General features: G+C 28.0%; 1 protein-coding gene across 31 annotated transcripts in view; it reads right to left on the reverse strand.

Annotated features, from left to right (window-relative positions):
- The window catches only part of shot (dystonin-like protein short stop), a 644960-nt gene that overhangs the window by 54155 nt on the left and 565257 nt on the right, over positions 1-25548 (reverse strand). For 29 of the 31 annotated variants that reach the window (XM_075363589.1, XM_075363494.1, XM_075363728.1 and 26 more), the window contains 5 exons: positions 19106-19183; positions 7343-7514; positions 5806-5923; positions 4897-5126; positions 3487-3604 (listed from right to left, as the gene is read on the reverse strand). In XM_075363589.1, coding sequence (XP_075219704.1) covers positions 3487-3604; positions 4897-5126; positions 5806-5923; positions 7343-7514; positions 19106-19183 — 716 coding nt within the window. The remainder of the gene's footprint in view (positions 1-3486; positions 3605-4896; positions 5127-5805; positions 5924-7342; positions 7515-19105; positions 19184-25548) is intronic. The other 2 variants (XM_075363652.1, XM_075363611.1) reach the window with 1 other exon arrangement.

Here is a 25548-nt window from a genome sequence, read left to right on the forward strand (position 1 = left end):
ATACTGTCCGGAATTACTAAAAATTTACATAACCAACAGCAAATATATTTTTTATTTATTATAAAAATATATTATCTATTAAAATATAAATTAACATGAAAACAAAATAACATTTTATAAATTAATTTGAGAACAAAATGCTGTGTTCTCATTATTATTATTTTTAAAAACTACCTATTAATATTTTTTTAATTAATTTTAAACCACTCACTCACTGGACAAGAAGCAGTTAGTTGATCACTGCTGATCAATTATTCTGTGGTATTATACAAGAGTTAAAATTCAACTGAAGACATGTTACTTTTGAATGGATAACGATACGCTTTAATCATTAAATATCAACTTGAGAACGAGTATAACACAATGCCAAATTTTAAACCACGGGTCTTACAACCTGATATTAACTATAATCTCAAAACAGAATTATCAAGCAAATTAGTGTTCTGCTATTATTATCAAATTGCTTGATCAATCAATTTTAAAAAACAAATTTACTGAAAATAAAGAAACACTCGACCCTTTCACTTTAAATTCAATGTGGAAATTAATAACCGATAGGTGATATTGGTCATGATATATGACCATAACAGCTGATAACCAGATGTTAGACAGCACATATCACTAGCTCTAAACCAATGTTTAAATAAATGTTTGTTTTTAATAAATCATCTAAGATAACATTAGTTGACTTTCCTGTACAGTTATTGCTTTACTCTTTATGGACTAGTGATACAGTAATTCTTATTAAGTTACTGCGACTGCAGGCTAACATTTTTATTGACCAATCTCCATGGCAAAGTGGTAGCATCTTAGGGTTATCCAGAGGTCCCAGGTTCAAATTCTGATCAGGCATGACATTTTTCTCATGCTAAAAAATTCATTATCATCCATCGTTAACTGTAAGTGGGCATAAGCCTGTTGTTACTGTATAAATAAATAAATATATTTTATAGGTTATGTCTGTTTATTCGTGTAGTGATTCTAATCCTTAATGTTTGTAGAAATAACACAAAACTTTATAATTCTTTTTTTTTTTTGATGAAAAAAAATCAAATAATTGGCATGCTTAAATATTATTTTCAGATTTGTTATCATGAGAGAATATAATAAAAGTTTTTAATAATAAATTCAAATGAATTTATTCACTTGAAGTCATCCCTAATAAATTATTTAAAAAAATATTATTTACCATACATAATCAATGACAGATGGCTGTAAAGATGGCTTTAAAACATTTTAAGTAGTTACTAAAAATGTTTTATTTAAAATTCAATTCAATTTGTAATTGCAGACTATGATGGACAAAAACAAAAAAAATAGTGTTTTTAGTGAAATGCATATTATATTTAATATAGAAATGTTGAAGCAGAGATAGATTGTGTACATAAAGGATTTTTTCCCAAAGTAATGGTTCTATAAGCTATAGAAAAGAGCAATGTATAAAATCAGTCACAAAATTGTACAAACCAACTTATCTGACTAATTCAGAATATAATTTTGAACCACAAAATCAAGTCATTAGAGGCTATTGACAGTGTTCATCATTGCTGTTCTTCACTTGCTGTGAAGTGACTTGAAATATTTTCTTCTGAATTTTATAAAATTTAAGGGATATCATGTAATATATATATATATATATATATACATAAATTCAATAAGCTAGAATACAGAACACTAAAATCAAAGTTTCACAGCTTTAGATCTTTAGTACCTTTCAATAATTGAAATATTCGGGCAGTGGCTCACAGAACTCTTTTTAATGAGCACAGAATTGCTTCAGAACAAAGAGATCAGCAGATAGTACTGTTTCATGGTTTTACTTTTTTTATAGAAGGTATTAAGTGTAAGTTATCTCATAACCTTTATATTCTTTAAATACTTATTGTTGTTTAATTTACAAATCAATAAATTACAACATTAAAGATGACTTCAATATAATATATTTATTTTCTTTAAATATGCACCAAAACCTATACAACTAACTGAAGGCGAGTCGCTTTTAAATCAATTAAAAGACAAAGTGAAATGTTTAATCATTACTATCTTGGTCTATACAAGAACAGTCAACTAAATCAAGAGAGCTAAAAATTAAATGAATATTACAGAAAAAGGGGTAAATAACGGTTTTTTTGCGCTTTATAAACTACTAATTTATATGTTTTTTGATAAACATTGTTGTCAATTAAGGGATTTTTTTTAGGATTACAACTAATATATCCATCAGGTTGTTTTTTTATGCTTTAATCAGAGATTAACAGAAATTTTAACATGTTTTCTCTGGTGAAATTAAATACATTTCTTTAAATAAAAATATATTTACTTTTTTAATTCATTATCTCTTTAAAAACAATGATGATGCACCACTTTTCAAAGAACAGAATAGCAACTCACCCCTATGAAAGAGCTTGATCTTGAGAGATCGATATCAAACAGTTAACTAGATTCCAGTTTTAAAACTAAAATACTTTTTTGACAGTTAGATTTTTAATTTTTTTTTCTGGGTGAAAAACGCTTCAGCGTTATCATCTGGACAAAACACGTTTGTTGTAATAAACAAACATACATCACATTTAATATCTCAATTAAAATACTAAAATTTCAAACTGCTATATGGCAATTTGTATAAATAGCTGATACACACGGCAGTAATTTAAATTACCGAGTATAAACAGATCGCCCTAAGAAACTGTAAAACATAAGACAAAAACATTTCATCATCCCCTAGAATAATTTAAATGTTAGCCCCCATCTTAAGCTTGCAACATAATGCCAGATAACAGATATAATCCACAAGGATGTGGTGCACTGTCAGTCAGCAGTTGCAGCGAGCACAAACTGGTGCAACTGTTTGAGTCATAGATATACACGAGTGAGCCTAGTGCAATACCTATTCGCAAACGGTAGATAATAACATCCTCTGGATGGTTATTTCTGCATGAGGAGCACTACAGTGAAACATTATTCTTAAATGGGTAAAGTTTATTGTTCACGGTAGCATTCCAATAGAATTAAAAATAAATTATAATACATTCCATTATTTCAAAGCTAAATATACTACTTTCTAGGCATCTGAAGTGAAGTTCTTAACACATAATTTTAAAAACTGATTTGTCCTGCTTTAAAAAGAAATCTCATTTCAAAAGTAACAGACAGCAGTGAAAGAACCAAAAACAAAACTCAATATAAGTATCAAAATTATACATCTAAGTTGAATTAAAATGTTTTTTTACAAACTGATGATAAAAGTGATCAAGTTATTACTAAATTTCTTCCACTTCCTTTGAGTGAAGCAAAACAATCAGCTGTTTAAAAACACCTTACTGATAAGAGAAAAAAATTTAATAAAAACTAATAAGGTATTAAAATATTAAGATTTCAAAAACAGATTGAAATTTTTCATTCATTGATCATAAATTTAATAGATTTATCATTTGCAATAAACATAAAATATGTAACTCATGAAAACAATCTGTTTAGTGGACTTACCTCGACAAGGATCATTCTTTACTAGGAATTCATCAAGTGCAACCCAACCACCTCCAACTCTGACCATTACAGTCGAGCGAAGGATACGAACTAAACGCAGCTTCTGACTGTCACCAAACTAAAGGCAAAAGATAAACCTTTTATTTCATCAGTCATTATCAAAACTCAATTTTATCTTACTTTATATTAAAACTACGTGATTTATTATTGATAATCCTTTAGCTGTCAGCAGGATACAGTTTGTTCTGTTCCTCTATTACCTTACACATCATGTGAACAAGATGACAGTTCTCTTGGTTAAAGTAGTTTCTAATAATGAAATCATTACCAGTTTTTATTTTTTATAAATAAATAATTTATTAATAGAAAATTATTTAGAATTCAATGTCACTAAATATCAATCAGCAAATATGTATTATACTACTCATCATAAAAGAGAAAGCTTGTCATAGAAGAGTTATATCTTAGAAATCATTTGATATAAAGAGCTAAAGTTACACCATAATAAAACTTGTACTTTTTGTAAATAGCTACTTACAATTTTTAGAAAAAAAAACCTGTAGGAATTTTGGTAAATTATTAACTTTTATACATTAATGCCTAAAAAGTGTACATTTTTCATCTGTTTTCCTAAAAGTACAGTTCAATATTTCATAACTTTATGAAGATAAATAAGCATTTAAGTATACAACTTTAAGAGTATATTAAAGAAGAATTTTATCTGTTATTTCAGATTTTCTTCAATGAAGACTTTCAACGTAAAGGGCATTTATTTTAATCTTATTTCAGTTCACTGACACTGTAAAAAAAACCACCATACTGAAAGTGACCATCACAAAATTAGAAAAAAAATAAACAACAGATAAGTTCTCTTGATCTTTTCTTAAATGTACTTAGAAAATAATATTTTATATAACTTTTTAAACAAAGTAAAGGAGTGTTGAAAATATACTACCAACAAAACAGAAGAAATATAAGAAGTACTTTTTATATGTAATTTCAATAATTCCTATAAGGTTTCTTTACATAAATTTTAACTCACGACAAGAATGAAGAAAAAAATTTTAAATAGTATAAAACTTGATTTTTTTTTTCAATCAAGTGGTTCATAATTCAGAAAAAATATTTTGACATGTTCTACAGTAATGTCCTTTGTTAAATTATGAGCTGTCGTTTTCCCACTTAATGTAGAGATTCTAGAAACTAGGGATTCAGTAGAAATAACTGTTTATTTAAAATTTGTTAACTGAACTGTCTACGAAAAACATCCCAAACATAATTACTTTCACTCAATTTCTTCAGTTTGCATCTCTTGCTTGTGTGCGTGCACACATACACACCCAACATTCAACAAAAAAAATTTCACATAACAATAGTAAAAATATAAAAATTGAATTAATATTCAAGTACCCTGTATTTGCCCTCGCCAACTTGGAAAACTCTGAACTTCTGTCGACAAGTACACAACATAACAAGTCTCTTTACTTCATCATGAATCTTCTCAGCTTCGGTAGTAGGTCGCTTTTCTTCCCAATCTGGTCTTAATGCTGCAATGAACTCTTTCCAATCAATCAAGCCTTCACCATTGTGATCAAACATATCAGCAACAGCAGACATTTCTAGTTTACTAGTATCGAATTCTGTAAATGACAGTTAAAAACAAAGTCATTACAGCATACATTGAAATAAGGAAAAAGCTTATCTTTATTAAAACATGCATTCTACTAGCAGAATAATATAAGTAAATTTAAAATGTGTAATTTATCTCAAAAAACAACCATATATTTCAACAATTTCTGTTCCAACAAGTTCATAACACTTCCATAATTTTTAATAAGCTCTGTTGCTTACAAATCTTCACGCATATAAATACACAATATTCACTTAGTTAGTGAAATCCTACTCCAACAATAATTATTTTTTTTATGCAAATTAACAATTATTTTGAAATTATCTTAACTAGGCTAAAAACCTGATCTGAGGCGGTGTAACACCAGTTAAAAAATTAACACCTAAGCAACCACCAATCACACAATACTATAGCCTTATGTGTGAATAATCCATATTTAAAGAAATCTGTTTACAGAAGATACTTCACTGCTTTTTAATTATTTAATTTCATAATGAAAAAAAGCATTTATGCAACGCAATATGCATCGGAAAAGTATTTAATGTTAGTAGACAACCTACAATAACATGATTTAACTTAAGTTATTCTTCAAATTATAAAACTAGTTTTTTTTTATTTTTGTAAAAATACTAATACTACACATAATTACATCATATAAATGCAATTTTTTATTTAAATTTCTGACTTACTAGTTTTAATAATTCCATCTACAAAATCATCTCTTGGTATTAGCCCATCATTATTTTTATCCATTTTACGAAACAGATCAGTCAACCTTGATTTCTTGTGATTCATAAATTTCAGGAACTATAAAAAATACACAAAGAATAAAAAACATTATAATACACAGTACTGGTAGAAACTTAACACTTAAAAAACCTGTACTTCAACGCTAAACAAAAAAACCTGAACATAAAGTTCAGAAATACTTGTTTAAAAAACATTATTATTCACAATTATAAGTACTGTTGCTGATATTTAAATGCTTTCTTGGCTACAAAATCTTTAGACAATTACAGATCTCAATTTTAATTAATTTAAGAATAAATGAAATCTGATATTCACAGCCTATCATATGAACAATGAATTTAAAAATTTTTATAATACTGTTCTTTCTAACAACACCTACACAACACACAAGGCAATAACATATTCTCAAAGTATATGATAGAAATTACAACAAAAGTTATTGTATACTGACAATTCCTCCATTGTCCTTTTGGTTCCAAAAACCAGAAACTTTTAAGTGAACTTACTCCACTCATTACATATGAGGAACATATTTTTGAATCCTCTACTTTGATAAGTAATGCTTCATTTGTTTAAATCCTCTATAAATATAAACAAATAGCAAAATAGAAAAAATACTACATGGCAAAAACAGATAGCAAATGGCAATTAGAATGGTAAGTATAATAGAGGAAGTGACTGTAGCTACAACTACGGTTAGCCAATATTGCTAAAAAGGATTAATAAGCGATCAAACAACTAACTGGTTGGCCTAAGATTAGACACGATCAACTGCTTAACATGATCACCGAGTTTAAAACTTATGTGAATTCATTATCTCAAAACATAAACAATCACATCACGGTAATATCATAACTGTTTTTATTAACAATAAAATATACAAACAATGTAAAAATCAGAAAAGCAAAGTTTTACTACTAAGAGTGAAAAACAACAAATTTTCTTGCAGTAACAATAATTGTGTTGAAAAAAAACAAATTACATAAAGGATATTGTGGCTTTTGAGCTGAATACCAAAAGACCTTGGTGCAAAAAAATTATGGTTTGATAAGATTTTTACTGTAATTACCAGTAATTTAAAAAAAATAAAAATCTTATTTCAGCAGATACTTTTTAAAAGTGTAGTATGAGTTATATCTGTCTACAAATTTAACCTGTTAGCAATTAATTATTGAATATCTTTTAATACACACTTACCTGACCACAATAAATAATTATTCAATTTTTTATACTCATGGGTAAAGCTACATAAAAAGTATAAAATAGTTTTTTTAATTTAAAGGATTAACATCAAATATTATTCAGTTTAATTTTGGGTAAATATGATAAAGCAATATTAATACATTATAAAATCATAATAATGATGAATAATAATCATTAATAATGATTTTAAAAATCATTAATTAATTAATTGTTCAATTGCAATTAATTTAATTGCAATAAAAATTAAAACATTCAATACAGAGTATTTCTTACCCGTTTTCTCCATTGATCCCATGAGAAGTTCTTAACTTTTTCAAGTTCCTGAAGATAAGTCAAACGTTCTTGTAATCTGCGCTGACGTTCCCAGGCCAACAACCAAACATGACGCCAACGGTCCCACAATAGTCTGCATCGTGGATTACGGAATACTGGCTCAGATCCTTTGCTGCATTAAAATGTAAAAAATTTGTTTTTAAATAATTAAAAAACTAGTAACATAATATTTTTAATACACATAATAGATAATTTTTCTAACTGTAATATTTCTATAACCTCACACAACTCTACATAAATTTAGAAAAGAAAAAAATTCATATACAAATCAAAGAAACTGTATGAGTATAATTGTAAACTTTATGGGATGAAATAATTGCAAAAATTCAACTTTAAAACAAAGACAGAATAAATCCTTAGATTTTTAGTACAAGTTAGACTAAAATAAAAATTCTCACTTCATCTAGTGTAATAAAAGTAAAATGGCAAAGTAAGCTTAAATATTTTATGCAATTGCGTCAAATATTTAATTCCAAAATTGGTACTCTGCTTAAGTGGCGTACATGATATCAAAAAGCAATAAACAGTATACTTTAAGCATAAATCAATTTTTGTACATTATTTTTTCAATTCTTCAATAAACTTTGGCCTTTTTACAACAATCCTTATAATTCGCTGTCCATATCATCAGATCTGTGCTTTCATTATTTAATTTTCATGGTCTAGAAAACCATTTGTAACTAATACAGGAAATGCAGTTTGTCAGAGGAATCATCTAATAGGTTTGGTCAATGCATTCATTTAATTCAAATAATTCTTTTTTCCATCATAAAAGTGATCAATACAGAAAGTTCAGTACAATTGCCAGGATTAAACTGTCTATTTAAAGAATGCACTTACATTAAACAGCTCATAAACAAGATCATTTTTGATACACACTGTCTCAGAACCTGCAAAATTGCCCTAATGTACAAATTATTTGACAGTAAAGTAGAATTAAAAATTTCCTGCGTACATCCCTTGTTCTTTCCAAATTTGACAGCTTTCAGTGTATACTAAGTGAAGTGACTAAATATTGAAATCCAGCAAGTTATGAATTGCAGAGTTCAGTTTACATGCAATGCAAAAATAATTATTACCTACACCTGGCATTTAAACCAAATAAAATAGTAACCATTTAAACAGAAATTAATCTTGGTAAAATTATTAAAAAATAAAATTAATTTGGAATAATTATTAACTTGTAAAATGACTTTAGGATAAAATATCTGTAAGTTAATCTTTGAATAAGACTTATTATGAGTGCTACTTTTATAAGTTAATCAATCACATCTCTTCTGTAATGCACAAAGATACCTAGGCTAATGGAATAACTAAATTAAAACTGAAATCTACATCCAATTATAACTTAAATCAAACATCAACATTTTGTACGTTAATTGTATATTGGTTTCACCCCCATGCAATAAATGCTATCTCTCTCTAATGATATACATTCTTTATTTTTTGCTGTATATTATTATTTTGTTTTACCTGTGTAAATTACTGAATATACATCGCTAAAATAATGTTTTATAAATTTTGTATGCCTTTTAAAATTATTTTCAGTAATAAGTTTATTTTGTGTTTTATGTCAGATATCTTAAAAACTACTGGAGTTATCGTTCTGGACTTGTTTTATCCTATTTCTAAGCTCAAATTACATAAGAAATCACCAACTTTACTTCTTAATTTGGGTAACAAAAATTACAGAAGGGCTTCTTCTTTTTTTTTTTAGAAGAGCTAAAATCTGAGTGAAATCTTATGCTATCCATAAGTCGAAAACAAGCATTTCCAGACCTATGTTTATATGAAATTTTTTGTTATTTTCACCAGTAGAACATGTCCCAACAGTTTCTCCATTTCTTTGTGGGGCATCCTGTATAACTATATACTACACTATGTAGCTATAATATATAACTACATAATGTTTTGCTTAAAATAGACAATCAATAATTAAAAAGACAATCAATAATGTAGGTAGCGTCAATATAATTATAAACAGATGGTATGAGACAACTGATTAATGTAAGATAAGAACTAAAAATTAAAAAAAGAAAATAGTTGAATCATGATTAAAATGAAAAATAAAACATTAAAGACCATTAATTTTTATTAAATATCTTACAATTCCATTCTGCTTTTATCTATTTGCTAAATGAAATATAAGATAAAAAAAAGTAAAGAACTGCCAAAAACATTCTAAAATAAAAAAAAATTAACATTTCCATAGAAATAGAACATATCCACAGAATAAGATTAATCATTAAAATTTAAAACTAGCAGAATATTAAAGAAAAATACAAATTTAAAAGTTATCTTTTACTAATGGAGTTGGATTTAATATATCTAGCACAGTCACTGATGTATTATTTATTATATGCTGCATTATTGAAATATGTGTACTGTAAGGTAAGGGCAATACGTCAACCATTACTTGACGATATATATTTAGAAGAGAATATTAATGACGATGATGAATGTAAACCGTGCAATCAAAAGCCTCAAAGAAAAAACTCATCAGAGGTACAACCATGTTGTAGCAAATGCAGAAAAAAAAAATACAGGTGTTAATGATACAGAAACAGACACCACTTTTAATATTATCCTGGTACATATAAACATATTCAAAATACAACCAGTCAAAAAAGACAGACAAAAGACTGCATTAAAAACAAAACACACATAAAACTTACTAAATAGTATTCAGCTACACTGAAAATTTGAAACTGTTATTAACAGTTTCAAATTTATGTAATTTATACAAATAAAATGTATGTTTATGCTTAATCACACACTAGAATATCTAAAATATTTATGTACTTCAAAATATAATAAATGGTTTCTGAATAAAAATTTATTATAATTTTTAATATTTAAATTAAAAAAAGACAAATTGATGCTCAACATTTTTTAATGATTACAATATAAAAATAATATAATATATAATTAATATAATTTTTAATTATATTTCAATATAATTAATATGATATAATATAATTAAATAATAATTATAATAATATAATTTGTTTACATCAAAAATTAATTTAAATGTCAGGAGAAGATTTTTGAAAGTATATATTTGGAGTATAGCTTTATATGGAAGTGAAACTTGGATGATCACAGTACCTGAGAAGAAAAGATAGAAGCTTTTGAAATGTGGTGCTATAGGAGAATGTTAAAAATCAGATGGGTGGATAAAGTGACAGAGGTGTTGCAGCAAATAGATGAAGAAAGAAACATTTGGAAAAATACAGTTAAAAGAACAGACAAACTTATAGAACACATATTAAAGCATCCTGGAATAGTCGCTTTAATATTGGAGGGACATGTAGAAGGAAAAAAATTGTGCAGGCAGGCAAAGTTTAGAGTATGTAAAACAAATTGTTAGGGATGTAGGATGTAGGGGGTATACCAAAATGAAACCACTAGCAGTAGATAGGTAATCTTGGAGAGCTGCATCAAACCAGTCAAATGACTGAAGACAAAAACACAATATATATATGTTAATATATATTAGCATAAATATGTTATAATTCCATTTAAAAATAAATCTGGACAAGTTAGGTACACTTGAGATTAAAATGACATAATGGATTATCTAAGCTACTGTTTTATACACAAAGCAATTCAGAAAGAAAGGTAAATAATTTGGAAACTGATTCTAGAGCTTGAAATAAGGAAAAAGTGCATAAAATATATGTCTGAAAACACTTCATCATGTTAGATTAGCAAAAAATTTCACCCGGATTTCAGTTCTCCCAGGGAAATGAGGGAACTGAAATTTTTAAGGCATTGTTTTTAGCCAATTCATCCATCCATAAACAGTAATCTAAGGGAGTAAGATCTGCTGATCTAGGTGGCCAATTTATCAACTCTCTATATCCAATCCATTTACCAGTAAATTTTTCATCTAAGAAACTGTCTAAGAAAAGTAAATTAATGCAATTTCATGAATATATCTCACAAACACATTTGTGAAATTTGCTTGTGCTCTAACAAGCTGATAGTACATTTCATCTTCCCAATGAGAAATTTTCCAGCACTGTAAAAAATGTATTGTTTAAAGATGCCAGAAAATTTTTCCATCTGACATGTTCTAGTATGAAAAAACCTATTAACTAACCACTGGTTGTAACCAAATGTTCATCAAAAATCTTTGCTGGAAATTTGATTCAACTACAGCATGTGGGTTTGCTTAAGACCACTGCAGTGAATTCCGTGTGTTGTTATCCATTACGGGTAAAACTAGCTTTAACTGAAAATAGTACAAAGAAAATTAAATTAACTTTCATCACCATCTACTGGTTGATGTCAGATGAAAAGATTGGCTGGGAAACATATCATTCTCGTGAAGTTATTAAAAATTCTATAAAATACTTTATGGTTTGGAACTACTTGTCCAGATACCTTATGTTAATATTCTTAGAACACAGTTCAAGCACTTCCATTGCAAAAGCCATACACAAAAATCATATCAGATTATTCTGCATGAGTGAACGATGTAGCATTTTTCAAAACAAAGAATTCAAAACAGACTTACACTTTTTTAAATTAAGAATAATAGAAAAATTTGGGTACAGTTTAAAATACAACAAACACAAAAACACTACATAATTCTCAAAAATAATTAAAGACAATTAAAATTATGTCAAAAACACCTTAATCGCCTAACATTTATTGTTAACATGAACCACAATTTTATGACAACAATGAATATTATTCAAATTAATATTGAAGCATATGGCTTCTCAGAATCAGATTTCAAATTCTGATAATAAAATTTACGCATTTGTTATTTAACAAAATTATTGTACTTAAAACCTAAAAAACATGTTTACTGTCATTGAATTTTTCTGTTTTACCTTAGTTTTATGAAAACTAAAGCGTTACAATTCTCGGACCTCTTTTATTCAATTTTTCATGTCAAAAAACATAGAAAGATCAAGATTTAGTATGACCTCATTTCACTAGGGGGAACTGAAATCTGGGCAAAACTTTTGCTAAAAAAAACTTTAACTTTATACCAAAGTGTTTTTGGACATATATTTATATGAAATTTTTTCCTTATTTCAAGCTCTAGAATCAGGTCCCAAATTACTTCACTTTTCTCATAAATTACCCTGTGCGCGCGCGCATGTGTGTGTGTTAACGTCTATATGCCTACAAGCGCCCATGATGATGATGAGGTAGAGTGTGTATACGAAGAGATTGATGAAGCAATTAAACACGTAAAAGGAGATGAAAATTTAATAATAGTTGGAGATTGGAATGCAAGCATTGGAAAAGGCAAGGAAGGAAATATAGTGGGTGAATACGGGCTGGGCAAAAGGAATGAAAGAGGGGACCGACTTATAGAATTTTGCACGAAGTATAATTTAGTAATTGCCAACACCCAATTTAAAAATCATAATAGAAGAATATACACTTGGAAAAAGCCAGGCGATACTGGAAGGTATCAGATAGATTATATCATGGTTAAGCAAAGATTTAGAAATCAACTCGTTGACTGCAAAACTTACCCTGGAGCAGACATTGATAGCGACCATAATTTGGTGATAATGAAATGTAGATTGGGGTTTAAAAACCTGAAGAAAAGGTGTCAGATGAATCGGTGGAATTTAGAGAAGCTTGAGGAAGAGGAGGTAAAGAAGATTTTTGAGGAGGACATCGCAAGAGGTCTGAGTAAAAAAGATAAGGTAGAAAATGTAGAAGAAGAATGGGAGAATGTTAAAAAGGAAATTCTTAAATCAGCAGAAGCAAACTTAGGCGGAATAAAGAGAACCGGTAGAAAACCTTGGGTTTCAGACGATATATTGCAGCTGATGGATGAACGTAGAAAATATAAGAATGCTAGTGATGAAGAAAGTAAAAGGAACTATCGGAAATTAAGAAATGCTATAAACAGGAAGTGCAAACTGGTGAAAGAAGAGTGGATTAAAGAAAAGTGTTCAGAAGTGGAAAGAGAAATGAACATTGGTAAAATAGACGGAGCATACAGGAAAGTTAAGGAAAATTTTGGGGTACATAAATTAAAATCTAATAATGTGTTAAACAAAGATGGTACACCAATATATAATACGAAAGGTAAAGTCGATAGATGGGTGGAATATATTGAAGAGTTATACGGAGGAAATGAATTAGAAAATGGTGTTATAGAGGAAGAAGAGGAAGTTGAGGAGGATGAAATGGGAGAAACAATACTGAGATCTGAATTTAAGAGAGCATTAAAAGATTTAAATGGCAGAAAGGCTCCTGGAATAGACGGAATACCTGTAGAATTACTGCGCAGTGCAGGTGAGGAAGCGATTGATCGATTATACAAACTGGTGTGTAATATTTATGAAAATGGGGAATTTCCATCAGACTTCAAAAAAAGTGTTATAGTTATGATACCAAAGAAAGCAGGGGCAGATAAATGTGAAGAATACAGAACAATTAGTTTAACTAGTCATGCATCAAAAATCTTAACTAGAATTTTATACAGAAGAATTGAGAGGAGAGTGGAAGAAGTGTTAGAAGACCAATTTGGTTTCAGGAAAAGTATAGGGACAAGGGAAGCAATTTTAGGCCTCAGATTAATAGTAGAAGGAAGATTAAAGAAAAACAAACCAACATACTTGGCGTTTATAGACCTAGAAAAGGCTTTTGATAACGTAGACTGGAATAAAATGTTCAGCATTTTAAAAAAATTAGGGTTCAAATACAGAGATAGAAGAACAATTGCTAACATGTACAGGAACCAAACAGCAACAATAACAATTAACTAGCAGTTAATGATGTTAAAGAACAATTTAGATTCGGAGTAACAGTACAAGGTGAAAAGATAAAGATGCTACGATTTGCTGATGATATAGTAATTCTAGCCGAGAGTAAAAAGGATTTAGAAGAAACAATGAACGGCATAGATGAAGTCCTACGCAAGAACTATCGCATGAAAATAAACAAGAACAAAACAAAAGTAATGAAATGTAGTAGAAATAACAAAGATGGACTGCTGAATGTGAAAATAGGAGGAGAAAAGATTATGGAGGTAGAAGAATTTTGTTATTTGGGAAGTAAAATTACTAAATATGGACGAAGCAGGAGCGATATAAAATGCCAAATAGCACAAGCTAAACGAGCCTTCAGTAAGAAATATAATTTGTTTACATCAAAAATTAATTTAAATGTCAGGAAAAGATTTTTGAAAGTGTATGTTTGGAGTGTCGCTTTATATGGAAGTGAAACTTGGACAATCGGAGTATCTGAGAAGAAAAGATTAGAAGCTTTTGAAATGTGGTGCTGTAGGAGAATGTTAAAAATAAGATGGGTGGATAAAGTGACAAATGAAGAGGTATTGCGGCAAATAGATGAAGAAAGAAGCATTTGGAAAAATATAGTTAAAAGAAGAGACAGACTTATAGGCCACATACTAAGGCATCCTGGAATAGTCGCTTTAATATTGGAAGGACAGGTAGAAGGGAAAAATTGTGTAGGCAGGCCACGTTTGGAGTATGTAAAACAAATTGTTGGGGATGTAGGATGTAGAGGGTATACTGAAATGAAACGACTAGCACTAGATAGGGAATCTTGGAGAGCTGCATCAAACCAGTCAAATGACTGAAGACAAAAAAAAAAAAAATGGAAATGGAATTTTATAGTGTATGAAAAATGCCATGACTGATATATATTCACTAAAATTTACAAAGTTAGATAAAAACAAACTTGACTGACATGAAGAAAATTAAGGATTATTAATTATTTTGCAAATTATATTTATGTAAAATATCTACAAAGCTATACTGATTATACCAATGAAGCAAAGCACCTACACCGATATTAAGAAACTGAAGTGAACAAAGAAAACAATTTGAAAAGATCACAGACACTTTAGAGAAATTTTGTAATTGTGAATACAGAGCACATGTGTGGATCCTACATTTCTTCAAGAAGTATGATTGAAAAAAGTTTATAAAAACATATAAGAAGATTTAATAAGCTGAAGTCACTAATTACTTGTAAAAAACTGAGTAACTTTGTTCATGAATTTATTTGCTGGAAATGCGAACCAGACAGACAGTATGCTGGAAAAGTAGAGAATGTGTCATACCTTTAAATTGTATTGAGCATGTACCATACAAGGAAGTATGAAGTACTTCCTTGTATGAAGTAAAGAAAATATTGTGATCGCAAAAAATGTCGGTTTTCAGATTTCAAAGGAAATATCCATTTTGACTAGTTTCAGTGTGATGTCTGTATGTATGCACATAACTCAAAAACAATTAGCCGTAGGATGTTGAAATTTTGGATTTAAGGTGCATAAATAGATGTTACAACATTTAGTTGTGTACCTTCCCTTTTGATTGCAACTGACTGAATTAAAAGTGTCCAAAAAAAAGCCCAAAACAATTTGGATTTTGGACTCTTTCTTAACTGAAGTAATAAGCCCTCATTGAGAGCTTTTCAATAATATATCATAATTCACACTTATTTTCATTGGTTCCAGAGTTACAGCCAAATAAAATTTTAATTACTGAAATATTTGGATCTTACAAGGGAAGGCACATCAGTTCGAATGAGAAATCTACTTTTTTTAATTTTAATTTATTAATAATTATTAACAAATGATTGTAAAAAAATGTTTACAATAAATTTTCAATAATAACAATAAAAAAATATGAAAAAAAAAATCAGAAATCATCAGTGAAATAAAATGTTATGCACTTTTAAAAATGTGTATATGTAATTTAATGTGCATTATTACATATGTGTATATGTAATAGATTTGGTGAAACAACTGATTATTTAATATTAACTGAAAATTATAATTTAGAATTGTATTATTTTTGGATTTTCTAATTTAATTTCTATTTAATTATTCTGGAATTTCAGTTTAATTTTATCTACATTAAGGTTAACTCAGAGTGGCTGAAAAATAGACCCTCACAAGAAAAACATATCCACATGTATAAACACATACACTGAGGCTTACATCCCTGATCATTAATATATTGCAAAAAATTCTCATCTTTTAGTTCATCACTCCTCTGATATTGTCAGTCAATATTCTCCCTAAGTTGGAGTTGACCATTATTTCGTTTATTTGTTTTTTGTTGCTAATCACTTAATCGCTCTTTGGTTTGATATTTTTCTGATCTTAATTTGAGTACATGTTCTCTAGTTTTCAAATTTTCTCTCTTTATATTCATCATCCTCTCTTTATCTTTTTATTTTTTTCCTTGTTCTTAACATTTTCTCCCTCTTTACATTTAACATCTCTTAATACTTTTACTCTTTCTCTGTTTGTAACATTTTCTTCCTGTTTATTTTTTTTGGTTTGCAACATTTTCGTCCTTTTTATTTCTTCTTTGGTTTTAACATTTTCTTCTTCTTTATATTTATTCTCTTAATGTTTTTATACTTTCTTTGGTTTTAACATTTTTTTCCTCTATATTTATCATCTTCTCTTAATCTTTTTATTCTTTCTTTGGTTTTAACATTTTTTTCCTCTATATTTATCATCTTCTCTTAATCTTTTTATTCTTTCTTTGGTTTTAACATTTCTTCCTCTTTATATTTATCATCTTCTCTTAATTTTTTTTATTGTTCTTAAACATTTTATTCCTCTTCATATTCATCTTCTTGTCGTTTTTTTTATATATTTCTTCATGTTACTTTATCTTTCCTATATGATTGTTTCTCTTTCATTTTTGATTAGTCACGAAAAAATCCAATATTAAAAACTAAATATTTTACACTGCAAGGTCAAAATTAACATTTGTAACCAGTACACAGGAGTTCACTAAATGAGACTTTTATTTAAACGACACCAAAAATCTGAAAATTTTGTTAATCAACAAATCACAAAGATACGAATAGTACTGATTTAGTAATATGAGGAATACAGGGACTTTTACTCTATCCTAATATTTCATATAAGATTGTTAAATTAATAATTGTATAAATATTTTATGTTAATAAAAATTAAGGTTTCAGCAATTGTGTAACTGTCCACTTTACTAAAGAATTGGAGGATCGTATCTCACTTTCAAATGAAATAAGTTTAAATGAACTGCAGCAAAAAATGTGTATATGTAATTTAATAAGCATACAAGGAAGTCGTGTGATATCTACATCAGATTTTTTTTATTAAGCAACAGAAAAAGTTTTTAAACTTTAATCAATCTGCTTATTTTTTAAAATTCCAGCAAGCTCTGATACCATCAATAGTAGATGTATTAACCTTTCTATTAATCTTAGAATCCCTAAGGACCTAGTGAGAAATTCTACAATAAAGGTATCATTAATATAGACATCAAGTATATTTTCTATTGATAGATATATCAGTTTAAAATTCTAATTCAATTTTTAAATTCAGTTAATAATTAAAATTTAAATTGTAATCACTTGTAATGATAAAAAAATTAGCTGTTATCCCCAAACAAGCTTATGAAATGTTTACAACAGTCTCCAAGGCAAGCACCGTTTTCCAAACAAATCCACCCATGTTAATACTTATCTAGACAATGTTCAATTTATATGTGAAGGAAATGCTCAAAGTATTGTGAAGAGAAAAGACAGTTAACTTAAAAATTATTAAAAGTATAAAAAATGTTAACAGATGGAAGATGGCTGATAATGGATGTGATATAATATCGTCAAGACAGTAAATGATTTTAAATAACTGAGATTGTTTGTGACAATGAAAAAAAAAGTAGCAAACTTATGGATGACAGGAGACTTACTTTAAAAACTTTAGTTAATCAAATCCAAGAGCTAAATTTTTTTAATACTACACTCTTCTTGTAATACCAATATTCTGGCTCCTGAATACAAAAACAGTTTCAATAAAAAGAGAACTCATGGAAATAAAAAAATCAATTTAAGTATTGAATATGAAGAAAAACAAAAATCAACAGAATACTTTAATTAAGTAAACTTTCAAGTAGAATAATGGCCAACCAAAATATGTTAACAATAAAATATTGTTAAATAATATAATTATTATTATTATATAGTAATAAGAAAACATGTACTCATGTATGTTATCACTAAATATACATAATAACAGTTCAAACTTTGATAATTGAGACACAAAAGAAATTTTCAACAATAAAATTTAATTTATAAAATCAAACTGCTTGTTTAAATTAATACTGATAATAATGAAGTGAGTGATTTGTAAGTACAGATGTAGGAAAAAGAAGTAATATTCCACAAAATATAAACCTTGAAAAAATAATATGTCTATAATTAGTTTGATGTATATCTATCTCAGCAAATGAAATGATCAATTCAGTCATTACTCATGACCAATATCAGCATTTTTATTAAAAATTTACAACTTAAAACATAATTATAAACTAAAGAGTAAAAAAGAGATGATAAAATCCTAGGATAGCTTTTAACAAATGAGAAATAAAAATATTAATTTAATGGCTTTCATCTTGTTAAAATCTATAAAAATGATTTAATTGATTAGGTTAATTAATAGTAAAATTATTTCATAAATAGTAATTTATTCTATTGTTCAATAAAAATGTGAGAGTAAAATAAAAATCTAACAATCACAAATAACTTATAAATAAATGATAAATGTAAAACACTACAAATATTTGAAAAAGATATACTTATTTAACTACATACTATGCTATGCTATAGCAATAATTATAATACTACTTTATAAATATAATGTGCATTAAATAAAATAAAAAGAGGGTGGGATTTTTATATAAAACGAACCTTCCTTTCGGTGGGAACCTCGGTCCATAATGTGGTAAGCCATCAGCTGGCTTCATCTCCCGCACAGGACTAGCCCGACTGCCAACACAAATAACATGCATACCACTACTAGTTTACTGACACACCAAAACCAACACGCTACATTAATAATACTAACAGTATATCATAAATAAATACAGTTTAAAACTTAAATATAAAATCAGCACTGCTATTACTAAAAACATTAAAAAATGAAATCAAGCAAAATTCAAACTATTTTTTATTCATACCTTATTATGAATCAAGTAATATATTATTTGATTGTATTTATTTTCACACCACGTGCAGTTCTAATTACAATGTTCTTTTTCCTGAGTTTTATATCCATTCTCTCACTGAGATAGCAAGTAAAATTAAATTCATTCTTTGTAAATATTATGCAGCATAAACAAAACAAAAAAAGGTTGTTTCACTGAAACAACAGTTGTCCACAATAAGAAATTCAAAGCATCTTGAAAATACAGTAAAATTCGTCCAATAATGAAAATAATCTATTTTACTCATTTCTTTAGTTACATAACAGACTGAAGCACAAGTACAGTACAGCAAGTAGTCTTGTTTTATACTCAGTGGCTTATCAGAATTAAAAACAATTATTAATCAAAAAAATGTTCAATATGCAAATTTTATAAATTATTGTTTTAAGTAAAGTAACTGTTAAGTACTGGTGTGTAACCTGTCCTATATAACGTAATATAGAAAAATAACACTAAATATATGTAAAAAGAATTGTGGTTTGATTCATATTTAATTCGCTCTAAATTACTGTAAAACATGCATTGTTCTTAACCTAATTAACCTACAACATTAACAGGGAAAATACACAGACAATATATTGTTTTTTCTAATTAAAATACACATTAATATTCTGTAATGTGGTGCATAACTATAACAAAATAATCAAAAGAAAAGAGTATTTTCAAATTAAAGAATCAAATTTGCTTATAAACACAGCATTTACACAATAAACATTGCATGCTGACACTGGATAGGGGCTAACTTTCAATCATTTTTATTTAATTAAAAGGTTATTTGTTTCCCCCAATAGAATCTAATCGCTAAAAAAAAATTTAATGCAACAGGAAAAATCCCTCTAGCAGACTGTTTCCTACACAATAACAAGCTCTATGTTTTACTGTAATTAGTCTCAACTTATTTAATGTACATTTTTAAAAGGTAGTAATAAATGAAATCAAACAAAAAAACGTTCAATAAACATATTTAAATCTAAATTGGTAAATCGTATCGACTTCTTGGTATGTAAATTTTTTTAAATGAATCTGTACGATTCAGACAAAAAACTTTTTAGCAATTTAATGCATTATGGTTTGAAACATTTAAAAAATGCATTAAATTTTAAGAATTTAGGTAAATAAATTTTAAAAAATCAACTAACATTCAATTCATAAATTTTGTTTTATCAGTACTGATATTGATTGAAAAACAAGTATATTACCTTTAACACCCAAGACAACTTGGGTGTTTTAGTTGAAAATATAAATAGAATAGATGCCACTGCTAAGAAATCATCAAAAAATATCAATAAAATTGATAAAAAAGTAACATACAGGTAAGCTACTTAAGTATTAAATCATGCAATAATAACAAACTGTCTTAAATATTGATGAAAAAAATAATGCTTTTTACCAATTTTCCAAAGAAAGTATGGTACTGCTTTCAGTCACATGGTAGGGGTGGGGAATGAAAATTAATTTTCTTTAAGTTTTGGGGTATGAGGAGTACAAAAGTGCCATTCACTTAAAATGCAGTTTTCTCATTATATATATTTGTATGTGTATGTGTATGTGTATGTGTATGTGTGTGTGTGTGTGTGTGTGTGTGTGTGTGTGTGTGTGTGTGTGTGCGCGCATGTGTATAAAGGCAAATGCAGTCACTGCTACTAGCTTGCCAGGTCTAATGTAGCTGCAGTGTAAGTGTGAATGTACCGGTAAACATATAATCTGGAACAAACTCAGGTCACCAGTCATTAACCAGGAGTGGTTAACTGAAACCTGAAAAAACACCAGTATCTGCAGTCTAACATTCAAATCCATATAAAAGCAACTGCCTTTACAAGGACTTGAACCTTAGAACTCTCGACTTCAAAAATCAGCTGATTTTGCAATAATGAGTTAAACAATAAACTAACCCGCTGGGTTAGTCTATTTTTAAACTAACAGTAGACTAACTATTGTTAACTAACTGTAAAACAGTTATATATATATATATGCCTACATATATAAAATTCTGTGGCTCAAAAATCTCCATAACTACATGATCAATTTCATTGAAAACTAGATATGCTGTAGTAGTGTATCTGACGTTGTACATGAAAATTCCATGAAGATTGGTTGAGTTATGCTAAATTTAGGGTCGAAAAAAAATCTGAGGTAATGTTGACTGTAGCAGTAGTATATTTTCCATATGTGCATATGCAGTGAGTCACAGTGGTGTGTGAGTTAAAACTTGATGCTCGTGTGTAGAGTCTACTGGTTAATCGAACATATGTAGTGCGTTGTATTCTGAAAATCAGTACGTTTCTGACTGCAAAATAGTGAGGGTGTTGAAAATGAAAAGTTGATCTTCTTGCAGAGAAGAGTTTTTTATATTTCTATTTTAAAACTCACTGTCTATTTAAAAATGGATTGCAGATTTTAATAAGTGTTAACAACATTAGATAAAAAACTTACATTTAATATTAGACATTTTTAAAAAAATGGCACAAAAATTATTCAGAAAATAAATAGAAAAATAGGATAAAAATATGCTCTAAAATAAATAAATTCAACAGATACCACAGATCAGTGTTAATAACGGCACTAGTAGTTAAAGCAGTGGTTCCCAACTGGTGTGTCACAACACATTGGTGTCAGTCAGTCTTGTGGGGTGCATTGTGAAATTTTAGAATTTAAAAATAAATTTATGCCACTCAGAAAGTCTCTATACAACATAATTTATACTTATCATGAAAGCTTTATTATAATAAAATTTATTTTGAGACAAACTGTACTAGTCAATACTGGTAAAAATGCTGAGTTTAATTTTTGTTGTTCCTGTTGATAATTTTTGGTGATGTCAACACTCCAACAATGCTTAGTTTACTCTTTCCACTTGGTAATAAACAGAGTACTCACTGTTGCCACGATAAGGGATTTATCCCTCAGCAGAGGGATTTTTCAAGACTAACGGAAAGTTTTGAAAATCAGCTTACACCAAAAAAAGAAAGAATGCCTGGAAGTTAATAGAAGAATAACTAGATGTGTTACAAACCCCAGTAGCAAAACACTTCCTTATCTTATCTGTCTCAAAGTTAGAATAGATAATTTCTCCTTTTGGTACATCTGTTGAGATCAACATAGAAAATGCCACCTAACTGTCAATGAAAAAAATAGACAGTTAAACATGCCATGCTCTACCATGAAAACAAAATTTCCAGATACTTCAGTACAGTTCTTTTTGATTTCTGCATGATGTCAGTATCGCAAAAGGGGCCATAAAAGTTTTGCTGCTGTTTTCAACGGCATACTTGTGCAAATCAATATTTTCTACAATGAAAACTAAACTGAGGGATAGACTGGTACATCTTGAAGATTATTTGCGTGTTGGCCTGTAAACCATAAGGTCACATGTTGACAAACTCTGTGGAACACATCGAGCGCAGACATCACATTAATTTTGGTAGTGAATTTTTAAAAGAACAATCACACCTCTAGCATAGCTAGGTCAGAATTCCAGGCACATACCTTTGTCTTTATGTGTCACAATATTGTGGGCATTCAGTGAAGTGTGTTGTCATTCAAAAAAGGATGGGAACCACCCAGTTAAAGAGAAAATTTACATAGAGGAACTTGTAAAATATTAGATAAGGATAAACTACAAATATTAAGCAATAACTTATATAAGCAATAATATGAGAAAATCGTCCCAGACAAATATATAATTATGAATCGTAGAATAAATTAAGCATACTGTTTGATCTAAAATATTTAGTCACTCAAACAGAAGAGAATAATGTTAATAATGAACAGTACACTTACTGTTTATACAACATTACATTGCATAGCAGAAAAACACTCTGTTGTGAGTTAATTTGTGAATATTGTGATCAAAGTAAATAATTTGAACTATATATATCTGTGGTAAAGGTAACATATGGATGATAGTCCAAGATTCAATGACTGAACCTAATACAGTGGAAAAGAACACGTAAGATTTTTATAATTAAAAAACTAAAAACCCACTCTAGTTACAAATGGTAAAGCCAGCTATTTTTACACGGACTTGAATACTAGATCGTGGATACCGGTGTTCTTTGGTGGTTGGGTTTCACTTAACCACACATCTCAGGTATGGTCGAACTCAGAATGTACAAGACTACACTTCATTCACACTCAAACATATCATCCTCATTCATCCTCTGAAGTATTATCTAAATGGTAGTTAATGGAGGCTAAACAGGAAAAAGAAAGAAGTTACAAATGGTCGCTATAATAATTAAGATAATAAATAGCCATGTAATTTAATCTACTATGATAAGCTGCACTTAATACAAAATTAATTCATAAAATAAGAATCAGAATTAAATAATATGCACGTTAATAAATGCATTAGATTTAGATTAACAAGCTAAATCTGTAAAACTAACGAATTTTATTATGTATGGGTAATTAAATGTTGCATGTTAAGATTATATGGCTGCTAAAGAAACATACGTTTTTATGATTTAAAACAGAAATTCCACAATTTTTTTCAGCATCATATATAGGCAATAATCAATGGAAACCATAAATGAGCACTAATGTTAGACAGGAGGGTTTTTTAATGATAAACAATTTGTAAAAACAAATTTTAGTACATCATTAATTAGTATAATAATAATAATAATACATTATCATAAAATACTTCTTAAGCAATGATATAACAGAGCTAAACACTAAAAATAAAAAAAAGAATTTCATATGAAAAATATGTCAAGTAACAAAAAAAAAATGAATTTTATGTTTTCTCAACATAACAAACTGAAACCACAAAAAGTAAGTACTAATATAAACAGGCTATCTGGCATGTAACTCTGAATATCTTAAGAATTCACAAAATAAAAAATTATTTCATAGGAAAGGGATGATTTAAATTCAATTTAGTGTAAAACAAACTTTCAATTTCAGCTCTTGTTTACGAAATTTGAAAAATAAAAGCGAAAAGTTTATGATTTGATTTAAATAAAATAAATCATTAATAAAGATAAATAACAAGATTATTGGTTAGCAAGCATCAAAATCAACATTTATCACTGCTAAACCTAAAAACCAAACTTTAAAAAGGCCTCAACTTTTTCTTATATTTAAAAAAATTAGATTATCATTTCATGCTAAACAGGGAAAAATTAAATTTGAAAATTATATATGTAACAGAAAAATAAATCACAATCATTATTATGATTTAAAATTTATTGAAAATTAAAATCATATTAATGCAACTCAAAATCTAAAATCTCATTCAAAAGTTTCTTTATAATATCCTCATGTTGGGTTTCAAACTTCTATCAGCAATTGAAAGAAAAAGTATTTAATGGCTGGAATCTATAATCTTTCTTTTTCATAATTAGTACATTAAAAACTAAATGGTTCCAGCATACCTTACACTTATCAAGAGATAAAAGCAAAGAAATTCACTCCTGGATCTACAGGCGTTAATCATAACACCACCACTGATCCAATAAAAAGCATATCCATTGGTTGAATAATGATTGTGTTAATGATAATTAATTAAAATAAACCATGTCACAGTGCAAATTGTTTTACAATCAAATAACATAATTAACAGGACCTATAAAACATAAGGTGGTTTATATATTTATCACCCAACTGACAAAAGTTTCACATTTAGAAAGGTCAATTAGACCAAAATATAATTCACTATAAATATGAAACTATTTTGTAAACATTACATTTTGTATAACACTCTACTTTGTTATAAATTTTGTTTACGTCTGATAATTAATCCATTATGTACAATAATTTTTTTTAAATAACTCAGATATGAGCTAATACTCATTTTCTTCTTTTTTTTTTTGTTGTAAACATCAATTATTTTTTTCAGTTTAACATCCACGTGTATATATATATATATATATATATATAATCTTTTTTCCATTTCCACATTGCAGTTTCCATTCTATACATACTATTTATTTTATACATTTTCACTTCCTTGCATAACTTTCCCTAAGAAAGGTTTCTGGATATGTATTTAGTTCAGAAAAGTTTGGTTTCTAATAATTTCTGGATAGGTATTTAGTTCTTAAAAGTTTGATTTATAATAAGTTTAATAAATTTTGATAAAAATGTTAAAATGTAATGTCAGAGTAATGTAAAATAATTGAATAACATAACACAATATAAGAA

The sequence above is a fragment of the Lycorma delicatula genome, chromosome 1, assembly GCF_047948215.1.
Source record: "Lycorma delicatula isolate Av1 chromosome 1, ASM4794821v1, whole genome shotgun sequence".
Lineage (NCBI taxonomy): Eukaryota > Metazoa > Arthropoda > Insecta > Hemiptera > Fulgoridae > Lycorma > Lycorma delicatula.